At 38.7% G+C, this 13289-nt stretch overlaps 1 protein-coding gene across 2 annotated transcripts in view; it reads right to left on the reverse strand.

Moving 5' to 3' along the window:
* Window positions 1-2979: 2979 nt before the first annotated feature.
* The window catches only part of VPS28 (VPS28 subunit of ESCRT-I), a 31257-nt gene continuing 20947 nt past the window's right edge, over window positions 2980-13289 (reverse strand). For both annotated transcript variants that reach the window (XM_072925105.1, XM_041714133.2), the window contains 2 exons: window positions 12503-12594; window positions 2980-3211 (listed from right to left, as the gene is read on the reverse strand). In XM_072925105.1, coding sequence (XP_072781206.1) covers window positions 3094-3211; window positions 12503-12594 — 210 coding nt within the window. In that variant the 3' untranslated portion in view covers window positions 2980-3093. The remainder of the gene's footprint in view (window positions 3212-12502; window positions 12595-13289) is intronic.

The following is a 13289-nucleotide window of genomic DNA, read 5'->3' on the forward strand; positions in this document are numbered from 1 at the left end:
AGAAAAAACGAGAATTTTTCCCAGATTTTGGGGATTTTTGGGATTTTTCTCCTCCCGTTTATTATCCCAAACCCCTGGGGAGTCCAGTTTGGACTGGTTTGAACCGGTTTGAACTGGTTTGGGCTGGTCTGAACTGGTCTGGACTGGTTTGAACTGGGAATGGCTCCCATTAACAAAAAGAAAATAAATGAATTTTTCCCGGATTTTGGGGATTTTTGGGATTTTTCTCCTCCCGTTTATTATCCCAAACTCCTGTTGGATCCAGTTTAAACTGGTTTTAACTGGTTTGAACTGGTCTGAACTGGTTTCAACTGGTCTGAACTGGTTTTTACTGGGAATGGCTCCCAGTTTGATGCACAAATGATGAGGAAAAACTGAAATTTTTCCCAGATTTTGGGGATTTTTGGGATTTGGGGACTGGTTTGGACTGGTCTGAACTGGTTTGAACTGGTCTGGACTGGTTTGAACTGGTCTGAACTGGTCTGAACCGGTCTGAACTGGTTTTTACTGGGAATGGCTCCCAGTTTGATGCACAAATGATGAGAAAAAAACAGAATTTTTCCCGGATTTGGGGGATTTTTGGGATTTGGGGACTGGTTTGGACTGGTTTGAACTGGTTTGGACTGGTTTGAACTGGTCTGAACTGGTTTGAACTGGTCTGAACTGGTTTGAACTGGTTTTTACTGGGAATGGCTCCAAGTTTGATGCACAAATGATGAGAAAAAACGAGAAATTTTCCCGGATTTTGGGGATTTTTGGGATTTGGGGACTGGTTTGAACTGGTCTGGACTGGTCTGGACTGGTTTGAACTGGTTTGAACTGGTTTGAACTGGTCTGAACTGGTTTGAACCGGTTTGAACCGGTTTTTACTGGGAATGGCTCCAAGTTTGATGCACAAATGACGAGAAAAAACCAGAATTTTTCCCGGATTTTGGGGATTTTTGGGATTTGGGGACTGGTTTGGACTGGTCTGAACTGGTCTGGACCGGTCTGAACTGGTTTTAACTGGTTTGGACTGGTTTGAACTGGTTTGAACTGGTTTTACTGGGAATGGCTCCCAGTTTGATGCACAAATGATGAGAAAAAACCAGAATTTTTCCCGGATTTTGGGGATTTTTGGGATTTGGGGACTGGTTTGAACTGGTCTGAACTGGTTTTAACTGGTCTGAACTGGTTTTACTGGTTTGAACTGGGAATGGCTCCCATTAACAAGAGAAAATAAATGAAATTTTCCCGGATTTTGGTGATTTTTGGGATTTTTCTGCTCCCGTTTATTATCCCAAACTCCTCCTGGATCCGGATTGAACCGGTCTGAACTGGTCTGAACTGGTCTGAACTGGTTTGAACTGGTTTGAACTGGTTTTTACTGTGAATGGCTCCCAGTTTGATGCACAAATGATGAGAAAAAAACAGAATTTTTCCCGGATTTTGGGGATTTTTGTCCTCCCGTTTATTATCCCAAACCCCTGGGGACTCCAGTTTGGACTGGTCTGAACTGGTTTGGACTGGTTTGAACTGGTTTGAACCGGTTTGAACTGGTCTGAACTGGGAATGGCTCCCATTAACAAGAGAAAATAAATTAAATTTTTCCCGGATTTTGGTGATTTTTGGGATTTTTCTCCTCCCGTTTATTACCCCAAACCCCTGGGGACTCCAGTTTTGACTGGTTTGAACTGGTTTGGACTGGTCTGAACTGGTTTTACTGGTTTGAACTGGGAATGGCTCCCATTAACAAGAGAAAATAAATGAAATTTTTCCCGGATTTTGGGGATTTTTGGGATTTTTCTCCTCCCGTTTATTATCCCAAACTCCTCCTGGATCCGGATTGAACCGGTCTGAACCGGTTTGGACTGGTTTGAACTGGTCTGAACTGGTCTGAACTGGTCTGAACTGGTTTTTACTGGGAATGGCTCCGAGTTTGATGCGCAAATGATGAGAAAAAACCGAAATTTTTCCCGGATTTTGGGGATTTTTGGGATTTGGTGACTTGTTTGGACTGGTTTGAACTGGTTTGAACTGGTTTGAACTGGTCTGAACTGGTTTGAACTGGTTTGAACTGGTTTGAACTGGGAATGGCTCCCATTAACAAGAGAAAATAAATGAATTTTTCCCGGATTTTGGGGATTTTTGGGATTTTTCTCCTCCCGTTTATTATCCCAAACCCCTGGGGACTCCAGTTTGGACCGGTTTGGACTGGTTTGGACTGGTTTGAACCGGTCTGAACTGGTTTTTACTGGGAATGGCTCCAAGTTTGATGCACAAATGATGAGAAAAAACGAGAATTTTTCCCGGATTTTGGGGATTTTTGGGATTTGGGGACTGGTTTGAACTGGTTTGGACTGGTCTGGACTGGTTTGGACTGGTTTGGACTGGTCTGGACCGGTTTGAACTGGTTTTACTGGTTTGAACTGGGAATGGCTCCCATTAACAAGAGAAAATAAATGAATTTTTCCCGGATTTTGGGGATTTTTGGGATTTTTCTCCTCCCGTTTATTATCCCAAACTCCTGTTGGATCTGGTTCAGACCGGTCTGAACTGGTCTGAACTGGTTTAAACTGGTTTGGACTGGTTTGAACTGGTTTTTACTGGGAATGGCTCCCAGCTCTATGCACAAATGATGAGAAAAAAACGGAATTTTTCCCGGATTTTGGGGATTTTTGGGATTTTTCTTCTCCCGTTTATTATCCCAAACTCTTGGTGGATCCGGTTTGGACTGGTTTGAACTGGTCTGAACTGGTTTGGACTGGTTTGAACTGGTTTGAACTGGGAATGGCTCCCATTAACAAGAGAAAATAAATGAAATTTTTCCCGGATTTTGGGGATTTTTGGGATTTGGGGACTGGTTTGGACTGGTTTGGGCTGGTTTGAACCGGTTTGGACTGGTCTGAACTGGTCTGGACTGGTCTGAACTGGTTTTACTGGTTTGAACTGGGAATGGCTCCCATTAACAAAGAGAAAATAAATGAAATTTTTCCCGGATTTTGGGGATTTTTGGGATTTTTCTCCTCCCGTTTATTATCCCAAACCCCTGGGGACTCCAGTTTGGACTGGTTTGAACTGGTTGGAACCGGTTTTAACCGGTTTGAACCGGTTTCAGGCGTGCAGGAAGCGGTTGAAGGCGTTGTAGGCGGACTCGAGGTCGAAGAGCATCTGCCGGACCTGAGAATCGTCCAACTCGTCCGAGGCCGACATCGCGCTCAGAGTCTGCAGCCTGGGGGCCAAAATATTCCAAAATAGTCCCAAAATATTCCCAAAATAGTCCCGAAATATTCCCAAAATATTCCCAAAATATTCCCGAAATTCCCAAAAAAATCCCTGAGAAATTCTCGGAATTCTGCTCCCAAATCCCGAAATCCCAAACTCGTCCGAGGCCGACATCGCGCTCAGCGTCTGCAGCCTGGGGGGCCCAAAAATTCCCAAAAAAATCCTGAAATATCCCCAAAATATTCCCAAAATATTCCCCAAAATATTCCTCAAAGTCCCAAAAAAATCCCTGAGAAATTCCCCCAAAAAAACCCAAAATTCCCAAAAAATTCCCCAAGAATTCCTGATAAATTCCCCCAAAAATTCCCCAAAAATTCCTGAGACATTCCTCAAAAAATTCCCAAAATTCCAAAAAAATTCCCTGAGAAATTAACAAAAAATTCCCAAAAAAATTCCCCAAAATTCCCCAAAACTTCCCAAAATTAGCCAAAAATTCCTGAGAAATTCCCCCCAAAATTCCCGAAAAAATTCCCAAAATTTCCCAAATATTCCTGAGAAATTACCCAAAAAATTCCCAAAATCCCAAAAAATTCCATGAGAAATTCCAAAAAAATTCCCAAAATTACCCAAATGTTCCTGAAATATTCCCAAAAAATTCCCAAAATATTCCTGAAATATTCCCAAAAAATTCCCAAAATATTCCCGAAATATTCCTGAAATATTCCCAAAATATTCCCAATAAATTCCTCAAAAAATTCCCGATATTCCCCAAAAAAATGTCCCCCAATCCCGAAATCCCAAACTCGTCCGAGGCCGACATCGCGCTCAGCGTCTGCAGCCTGGGGGCGTTCAAAATATTCCAAAATAGTCCCAAAAAAATTCCAAATATTCCCAAAATATTCCCCAAAGTCCCAAAAAAATCCCCGAGAAATTCCAAAAAAAATTCTCCCAAAAAATCCCAAAATTCCCCAAGAAATCAAAAAAAAAACCTCCCAAAATTCCCCAAAACTTCCCAAAATTCCCCAAAAATCCCTGAAAAATTCCCCCAAGAATTCCCAAAAAATTCCTAAAATTCCCAAAAAATTTCCTGAGAAATTACCCAAAAAATTCCCAAAATCCCAAAAAATCCCTGAGAAATTCCCCAAAAAAAACCCCCAAATTACCCAAATATTCCTGAGAAATTCCCAAAAAATTTCCAAAAAATTCCAGAGAAATTCCCAAAAATATTCCGCAAAGTATTCCCAAAATTCCCAAAAAAATCCCTGAGAAATTCCCAAAAAAATTCTCCCAAAAAATCCCAAAATTCCCCGAGAAATTCCCCCAATCCCGAAATCCCAAACTCGTCCGAGGCCGACATCGCGCTCAGCGTCTGCAGCCTGGGGGGGCCAAAATATTCCAAAATATTCCCAAAATATTCCTGAAATTTCCAAAAAAATCCCCAAATATTCCCAAAATATTCCCAAAATATTCCTGAAATATTCCTGAAAGTCCCAAAAAAAACCCTGAGAAATTCCCCCAAAAAATTCCCAAAATTCCCAAAAAATTCCCAAGATTCCCCAAAAATTCCTGCGACATTCCTCAAAAAATTCCCAAAATTTCAAAAAAATTCCCTGAGAAATTCCCCCCAAAATTCCCAAAAAGTTCCCAGAATTCCAAAATAATTCCCTGAGAAATTCCAAAAAAATTCCCAAAATTACCCAGAAATTCCTGAGAAATTCCCCAAAAAATTCCCAAAATTACCAAAAAAATTCCCTGAGAAATTAAAAAAAAATTCCCAAAATTCCCCAAATACTCCTGAGAAATTCCCAAAAAAATTCCTGACAAATTCCCCAAAATATTCCAAAAATTCCAAAATAATTCCCTGAGAAATTCCCCGAAATATTCCCGAAATTCCCAAAAAAAATCCCTGAGAAATTCCCGGAATTCCGCTCCCAAATCCCGAAATCCCAAACTCGTCCGAGGCCGACATCGCGCTCAGCGTCTGCAGCCTGGGGGGGCCAAATATTCCAAAATATTCCCGAAAAATTCCCAAAATATTCCCAAAATATTCCCAAAAAAATCCAAATATTCCCAAAAAAATCCCTGAGAAATTCCCGGAATTCCGCTCCCAAATCCCGAAATCCCAAACTCGTCCGAGGCCGACATCGCGCTCAGCGTCTGCAGCCTGGGGGGGCCAAAAATTCCCAAAATAGTCCCGAAATATCCCCAAAAAAATTCCCAAAATATTCCCGAAATATTCCCAAAAAATTCCCGAAATATTCCCGAAATTCCAAAAATAATCCCTGAGAAATTCCCCAAAAAATTCCCAAAATTACCCAAAAATCCCTGAGAAATTCCAACTAAAATTCCCCAAAAAATTCCCGACATTCCAAAAAAAATCCCTGAGAAATTAACAAAAATTTCCCAAAAATTCCCAAAATTATCCAAATATTCCTGAGAAATTAAAAAAAAAATTCCTGAGAAATTCCCCAAAAATTCCCTGAGAAATTCCAAAAAAATTCCCCAAAAATTACTGAGAAATTCCCCAAAATATTCCCAAAAATTCCCTGAGAAATTCCAAAAAAATTCCCCAAAAATTACTGAGAAATTCCCCAAAATATTCCCAAAAATTCCCTGAGAAATTCCCAAAAAAAATCCTCAAAATTCCCAAAATTAGCCAGAAATTCCTGAAAAATTCCCAAAATTCCCCAAAAAATCCCTGAGAAATTCCCGGAATTCGGCTCCCAAATGCCCCAATCTCGAAATCCCAAACTCGTCCAAGGCCGACATCGCGCTCAGCGTCTGCAGCCTGGGGGGCCCAAATATTCCAAAATATTCCCAAAATATTCCCAAAATATTCCCGAAAGTCACAAAAAAATTGTCCCAAAAAAATCCCCAAATTCCCTGAGAAATTCCCCAAAAAACCCACAAAATCCCCAAAAAAATTCCCCAAATTCCCCAACAATTCCTGAGCAATTCCCAAAAAATTCCCAAATTCCAAAATAATTCCAAGAAATTTCAAAAAAAATCCCAAAAAATTCCCAAAATTACCCAAATATTCCTGAGAAATTAAAAAAAAATTCCCAAAAAATTCCTGAGAAATTCCCCAAAAATTCCCTGGGAAATTCCAAAAAAATTCCCAAAATTACTCAAAAATTACTGAGAAATTCCCCAAAATATTCCCAAAAATTCCCTGAGAAATTAAAAAAAAAATCCTCAAAATTCCCAAAATTAGCCAAAAATTCCTGAGAAATTCCCCAAAATATTCCAAAATTCCCCAAAAAAATTCCCTGAGAAATTAAAAAAAAATTCCACAAAATTCCCAAAATATTCCTGGGAAATTCCCAAAAAATTCCTGAGAATTTCCCCAAAATATTCAAAAAATTCCCAAAAAATTCCCCAAAATATTCCCAAAATATTCCCCAAAAAATTCCCGATATTCCCCAAAAAAATTTCCCCCAATCCCGAAATCCCAAACTCGTCCGAGGCCGACATCGCGCTCAGCGTCTGCAGCCTGGGGGGGCCAAAATATTCCTAAATATTCCCAAAAAATTCCCGAAATATTCCCAAATATTCCCGAAAGTCCCAAAACAAACCCTGAGAAATTCCCCAAAAAATTCTCCTAAAAAATCCCAAAATTCTCCGAGAAATATAAAAAAAATTCCCAAAATTCCCCAAATTAACCAAAAAATCCTGAGAAATTGCCCCAAAAATATTCCCAAAAATTCCTTAGAAATTCCCCAAAATATTCCCAAAAACTCCCTGAGAAATTCCCAAAAAAATTCTGGAAATTCCCAAAAAATACCCTGAGAAATAAAAAAAAAAATTCCCCCAAAATTCCCAAAATTAGCCAAAAATTCCTGAGAAATTCCCCCAAAAATTCCCAAGATCCCAAAAAATTCCCTGAGAAATTCCAAAAAAAATCCCAAAATTACCCCAAAATTCCTGAGAAATTCCCCAAAATATTCCAAAATTCCCAAAAAAAATTCCCTGAGAAATTAAAAAAAAATTCCCAAAAAATTCCCAAAATTGCCCAAAAATCCCTGAGAAATTCCAAAAAAATTCCCCAAGAATTCCCCAAATTACCCAAAAATTCCTGAGACATTTAAAAACAAATTCCCAAAATTACCCAAATATTCCTGAGAAATTCCCCAAAAAATTTCCAAAAAATTGCAGAGAAATTCCCAAAAATATTCCCCAAAATATTCCCAAATATTCCCAAAAAAATCCCTGAGAAATTCCCCAAAAAATTCCCGATATTCCCCAAAAAAACTTCCCCCAATCCCGAAATCCCAAACTCGTCCGAGGCCGACATCGCGCTCAGCGTCTGCAGCCTGGGGGCGTTCAAAATATTCCAAAATAGTCCCAAAAAAATTCCAAATATTCCCAAAATATTCCCCAAAGTCCCAAAAAAATCCCCGAGAAATTCCAAAAAAAATTCTCCCAAAAAATCCCAAAATTCCCCAAGAAATCAAAAAAAAAACCTCCCAAAATTCCCCAAAACTTCCCAAAATTAGCCAAAAATTCCTGAGAAATTCCCCCCAAAATTCCCGAGAAAATTCCCAAAATTTCCCAAATATTCCTGAGAAATTACCCAAAAAATTCCCAAAATTCCCCAAAAATTTCCCTGAGAAATTAAAAAAAAATTCCCCAAAATTCCCAAAATATTCCTGGGAAATTCTCCCAAAAATTCCTAAAAAAGCCCCAAAAATTCCCAAAAATATTCCAAAAATTCCCAAAAAAGTCCCTGAGAAATTCCCAAAAAAATTCCCCAAATTCCCGGAATTCGGCTCCCAAATCCCCCAATCCCGAAATCCCAAACTCGTCCGAGGCCGACATCGCGCTCAGCGTCTGCAGCCTGGGGGGGCCAAAATATTCCCAAATATTCCCAAAATATTCCCAAAAAAATCCCTGAGAAATTCCAAAAATATTCCTGAAATTCACCAAAAAATCCCTGAGAAATTCCCCCAAAAAAACCCCAAAATTCCCAAAAAATTCCCCAAGAATTCCTGATAAATTCCCCCAAAAATTCCCCAAAAATTCCTGAGACATTCCTCAAAAAATTCCCAAAATTCCAAAAAAATTCCCTGAGAAATTAACAAAAAATTCCCAAAAAAATTCCCCAAAATTCCCATAAAATTCCCAAAATTAGCCAAAAATTCCTGAGAAATTCCCCCCAAAATTCCCGAAAAAATTCCCAAAATTTCCCAAATATTCCTGAGAAATTACCCAAAAAATTCCCAAAATCCCAAAAAATTCCCTGAGAAATTCCAAAAAAATTCCCCAAAATTACTCAAATATTCTTGAGAAATTACCCCAAAAATTAAAAAAAAATTCCTGAGAAATTCCCCAAAATATTCCAAAAATTCCCAAAAAATTCCCAAAATTACCCAAAAATTCCTGAGACATTCCCCCAAAAATTCCTGAGAAATTCCCCAAAAAACCAAAAAGAGGAGGAAATATTCCCGAAATTCCCAAAAAAATCCCTGAGAAATTCCCCAAAAAATACCCAGAGAAATAAAATTCCCCCAAACATTCCCAAAATTCCCCAAATATTCCCAAAATATTCCCCAAAAACTTCCTGAAAGTCCCAAAAAAATCCCTGAGAAATTCCCCAAAATATTCCAAAATTCCCCAAAAAATACCCTGAGAAATAAAAAAAAAATTCCCCCAAAATTCCCAAAATTAACCAAAAATTCCTGAAAAATTCCCCAAAAAATTCCTAAAAAAGCCCCAAACATTCCTGAAAAATCCCCCCAAAAATTCCCAAAATTCCCCAAAAATCCCTGAGAAATTCCCCCCAAAATTAAAAAAAAATTCCCAAAATTCCAAAAGCATTCCCTGAGAAATTAAAAGAAAATTCCCAAAAAATTCCTGAGAAATTACCCAAATATTCCTGAGAAATTCCCAAAAAAATTCCCAAAATTACCCAAAAATTCCTGAGAAATTCCCCAAAAAATTTCCCAAAAATTCCAAAAAAAATCGCCAAAATATTCCCAAAATATTCCTGAGAAATTCCCCCAAAATTTCCTCAAAAAAGCCCCAAAAATTCCCAAAATATTCCCCAAAAAATTTCCAAAATTCCAAAAGAATTCCCTGAGAAATACCCAAAATTCCCAGAATTTGGCTCCCAAATCGCCCAATCCCGAAATCCCAAACTCGTCCGAGGCCGACATCGCGCTCAGCGTCTGCAGCCTGGGGGGCCCAAAATATTCCAAAATATTCCCAAATATTCCCAAAATATTCCTGAAATATTCCCCAAAAAATTCCCGAAATTCACCAAAAAAAAACCCTGAGAAATTCCCACTAAAATTCCCCAAAAACTTCCCAAAATACCAAAAGAATTCCCAAAAAAATACCAAAAAAATTCCCAAAATTCCCCCAAAAAATTCCTTGAAAAATTCCCAAAAAAATTCCCAAAAAATTCCCAAAATTACTCAAATATTCCTGAGAAATTCCCCAAAAAATTCCCAAAATTCCCCCAAAATTCCTGAGAAATTCCCCCAAAATATTCCCAAAAATTCCCTGAGAAATTCCCCAAATAAAAACCCAAAATTCCCAAAATACCACAGAAATTCCTGAGACATTCCTCAAAAAATTCCCAAAATTACTCAAATATTCCTGAGAAATTCCCCCAAAAATTCCCAAAAAATCCCAAAAAATTCCCAAAAAATTCCCAAAAATATTCCAAAAATTCCCAAAGAAATCCCTGAGAAATTCCCCAAAAAATTCTCCCAAAAAATCCCAAAATTCCCCGAGAAATTCCCCCAATCCCGAAATCCCAAACTCGTCCGAGGCCGACATCGCGCTCAGCGTCTGCAGCCTGGGGGGCCAAAATATTCCAAAATATTCCCAAAAAATTCCCGAAATATTCCCAAAAAATTCCTGAAAGTCCTAAAAAAATCCCCAAGAAATTCTCAAAACAAATCCCTGAGAAATTCCCCAAAATATTCCCAAAATTCCCCAAAAATCCCTGAGAAATTCCCACTAAAATTCCCCAAAAACTTCCCAAAATTCCAAAAGAATTCCCTCAGAAATTCCAAAAAAATTCCCAAAATTCCCCAATTAATCCTGAGAAATTCCCCCAAAAATTCCCCAAAAATCCCTGAGAAATTCCCCCCAAAATTCCCAAAAAATTCCTGACAAATTCCCCAAAATATTCCAAAAATTCCCTGAGCAATCAAAAAAAAAATTCCCAAAAATTACCCAAAAATTCCTGAGAAATTCTCCCCAAAATCTCCCAAAAATTTTCTCAAAGTCTCTCAAAAATCCCCCCAAAATTCCCAAAAATTCCCCCCAAAACCCCCAAATAAATCCCTGAAATTCCATTAAAAAAATCCCAAAAAAACCCCCAAAAATCCCCCAAATTCTCCCCAAATTCCCTCCAAATTTTCCCAAATGCCTCCAAAATTCCTCCAAAATTCCCAATTTTCCCCAGAATCCGGGATTTCCTCCACTCTGGTTGACTTCATCTCAAAAAATCACAAAATTCTCCCAAAAATCCCCAAAAATCCAACAAATTCTTCCAAAATCCCCCCAAAATTCCCCCCAAAACCCCCAAATAAATCCCTGAAATTCCACGAAAAATCCCAAAAATCCCCAAAAAATCCCCCAAATTCTTCCAAAGTCCCTCCAAAACCCCCCAAAAAACCCAAAAAAACCCCAAAAATTCCCCCAAAATCCCCCAAATTCTTCCAAAGTCCCTCCAAAATTCCCAAAAAAATCCCCAAAATTCCAAAAAAATCCCCAAAATTCCCAAAAATCCCTCCAAAATTCCCAAAAATCCCTCCAAAATTCCCCCCAAAACCCCCAAATAAATCCCTGAAATTCCAAAAAAATCCCCAAAAAACCCCAAAAATTTCCCAAAAATCTCTCAAATTCTCCCCAAATTCTCTCCAAATTTTCCCAAAATCTCTCTAAAATTCCCAATTTATCTCAAAAAAATCCCAAAATTCTCCAAATTCCTCCCAAAATTCCCAAAAATCCCCCCAAAAACCCCCAAATAAATCCCTGAAATTCCAAAAAAATCCCAAAAAATCCCCCAAAATCCCTCCAAAATTCCCAAAAAATCCCCAAAATTCCCAAATTCCTCCCAAAACCCCCAAATAAATCCCTGAACTTCCAAACAAAAAACCCCAAAAATCCCCCAAATTCTTCCAAAATACCCCCAAAATCCCCAAAAATGCCTCCAGTTCTCCCCAAATTCCCTCCAAATTTTCCCAAATTCTCCCCAAATTCCTCCAAAATTCCCAATTTTCCACAAATCCTGGGATTTCCTCACCACTGGTTGACTTTGTCTCAAAAAATCCCAAAAATTCTCCACAAAATCTCCCAAAAATCCAACAAATTCTTCCAAAGTCCCTCCAAAATTCCCAAGAAATCCCCAAAATTCCCAAAATTCCCCCCAAAAATCCACCAAAATTCCCAAAAAATCCCCCAAAATTCCCAAAAAATTCCCTAATATCCCCCCAAAATTCCCAAAAATCCCCCCAAAGTTCCCCAAAACCCCCCAAAATTCCCAAAAATCCCCCTAAAATTCCTAAAAAATCCCCAAAATTCTCCAAATTTCCCCCAAAACCCCCCAAAAATCCCTCAAATTCCCCCCAAATTCTCTCCAAATTTTCCCAAATTCTCCCCAAAATTCCCAAAATTTCCGATTTTTCCCCAAAATTTGGGATTTTCCCTCACCACTGGTTGACTTTGTCTCAAAACATCCCAAAATTCTCCCAAAAATCCAACAAATTCTTCCAAAGTCCCTCCAAAATTCCCAAGAAATCCCCAAAATTCCCAAAAATCCCCAAAAAATTCCCAAAAAATCCCCAAAATTCCCAAATTCCCCCCAAAACCCGCAAAAAAACCCCAAAAAATCTCAAAAAATGCCCCAAAATCCCCAAAATTCTCCCCAAATTCCCTCCAAATTTTCCCAAATTCTCCCCAAATTCCCGATTTTCCGACCACTGGTTGACTTCATCTCAAAAAATCCCAAAAATTCTCCCAAATTCTTCCAAAATCCCTCCAAAAATTCCAAAAAAAATTTCCAAAAATCCCTCCAAAATTCCCAAAAATCCCTCCAAAATTCCAAAAAAATCCCCAAAATTCCCAAAAATCCCCTCAAAGTTCCCCAAAACCCCCCAAAATTCTCCAAATTCCTCCCAAAACCCCCCAAAAATCCCCAAAAAAACTCAAAAAATGCCCCAAAATCCCCCAAAATCCCTCCAATTCTCCCCAAATTCCCTCCAAATTTTCCCAAATTCTCTCCAAAATTCCTCCAAAATTCCCCAAATTCCGGATTTTCCCCAAAATTTGGGATTTCCCTGACCACTGGTTGACTTTGTGGCGTCCCTCGAAGTCGGGGGGCAGCGCGCTCATCCGCGTCATCGTCTCCATCAGCTCCCGCAGGTCCGGCTGGATCTGGGAATTCCCGGATTTTTGGGAATTTTGGGAATTTTTGGGAATTTTTGGGGGAATTTTGGGGGGATTTTAGAGGGGTTTCGGGGGATTTTAAGTGGTTTTAAGGTAAATTTTGGGGATTTTTTGGGGTTTTTTTATAATTCTGAGGATTTTTTTTGGAATTTGGAAAGAATTTTGGGATTTTTTTGGAATTTTGGAAAGAATTTTGGGATTTTTTGGAAATTTTGGGGAATTTTTGAGGAATTTTTGGGGAATTTTTGTGGGATTTTTGCAGGATTTTTGAGGTGTTTTAGGCAAATTTTTGCAGATTTTTAGGGATTTTTGGGAATTTTTTGGGAGAATTTTGGGAGAATTTTGGGGAAAATTTTGGGGAATTTTTGGGATTTTTTGGATAGTGGAATTTGGGAATTTTGGGACTGGCGGGGGGGGGGGAAGAATCAGCGTCTCCATCAGCTCCCGCAGGTCCAGATGGATCTGGGAATTCCCGAATTTTGGGAATTTTTGGGGCATTTTGGAGGAATTTTTGGGATTTTTTTTGGAATTTCAGAGATTTATTTGGGGGTTTTGGGGGTAAATTGGAGAATTTTGGGGGGATTTTTGGGAATTTTGGGGGAATTTTTCAAGAATTTTGGGGGGGATTTTTGGAAGAATTTGGGGGATTTTTTGGGATTTTTTTATGGAATTTCAGGGATTTA

Source organism: Taeniopygia guttata, chromosome 2, assembly GCF_048771995.1.
Source record: "Taeniopygia guttata chromosome 2, bTaeGut7.mat, whole genome shotgun sequence".
Classification (NCBI taxonomy): domain Eukaryota; kingdom Metazoa; phylum Chordata; class Aves; order Passeriformes; family Estrildidae; genus Taeniopygia; species Taeniopygia guttata.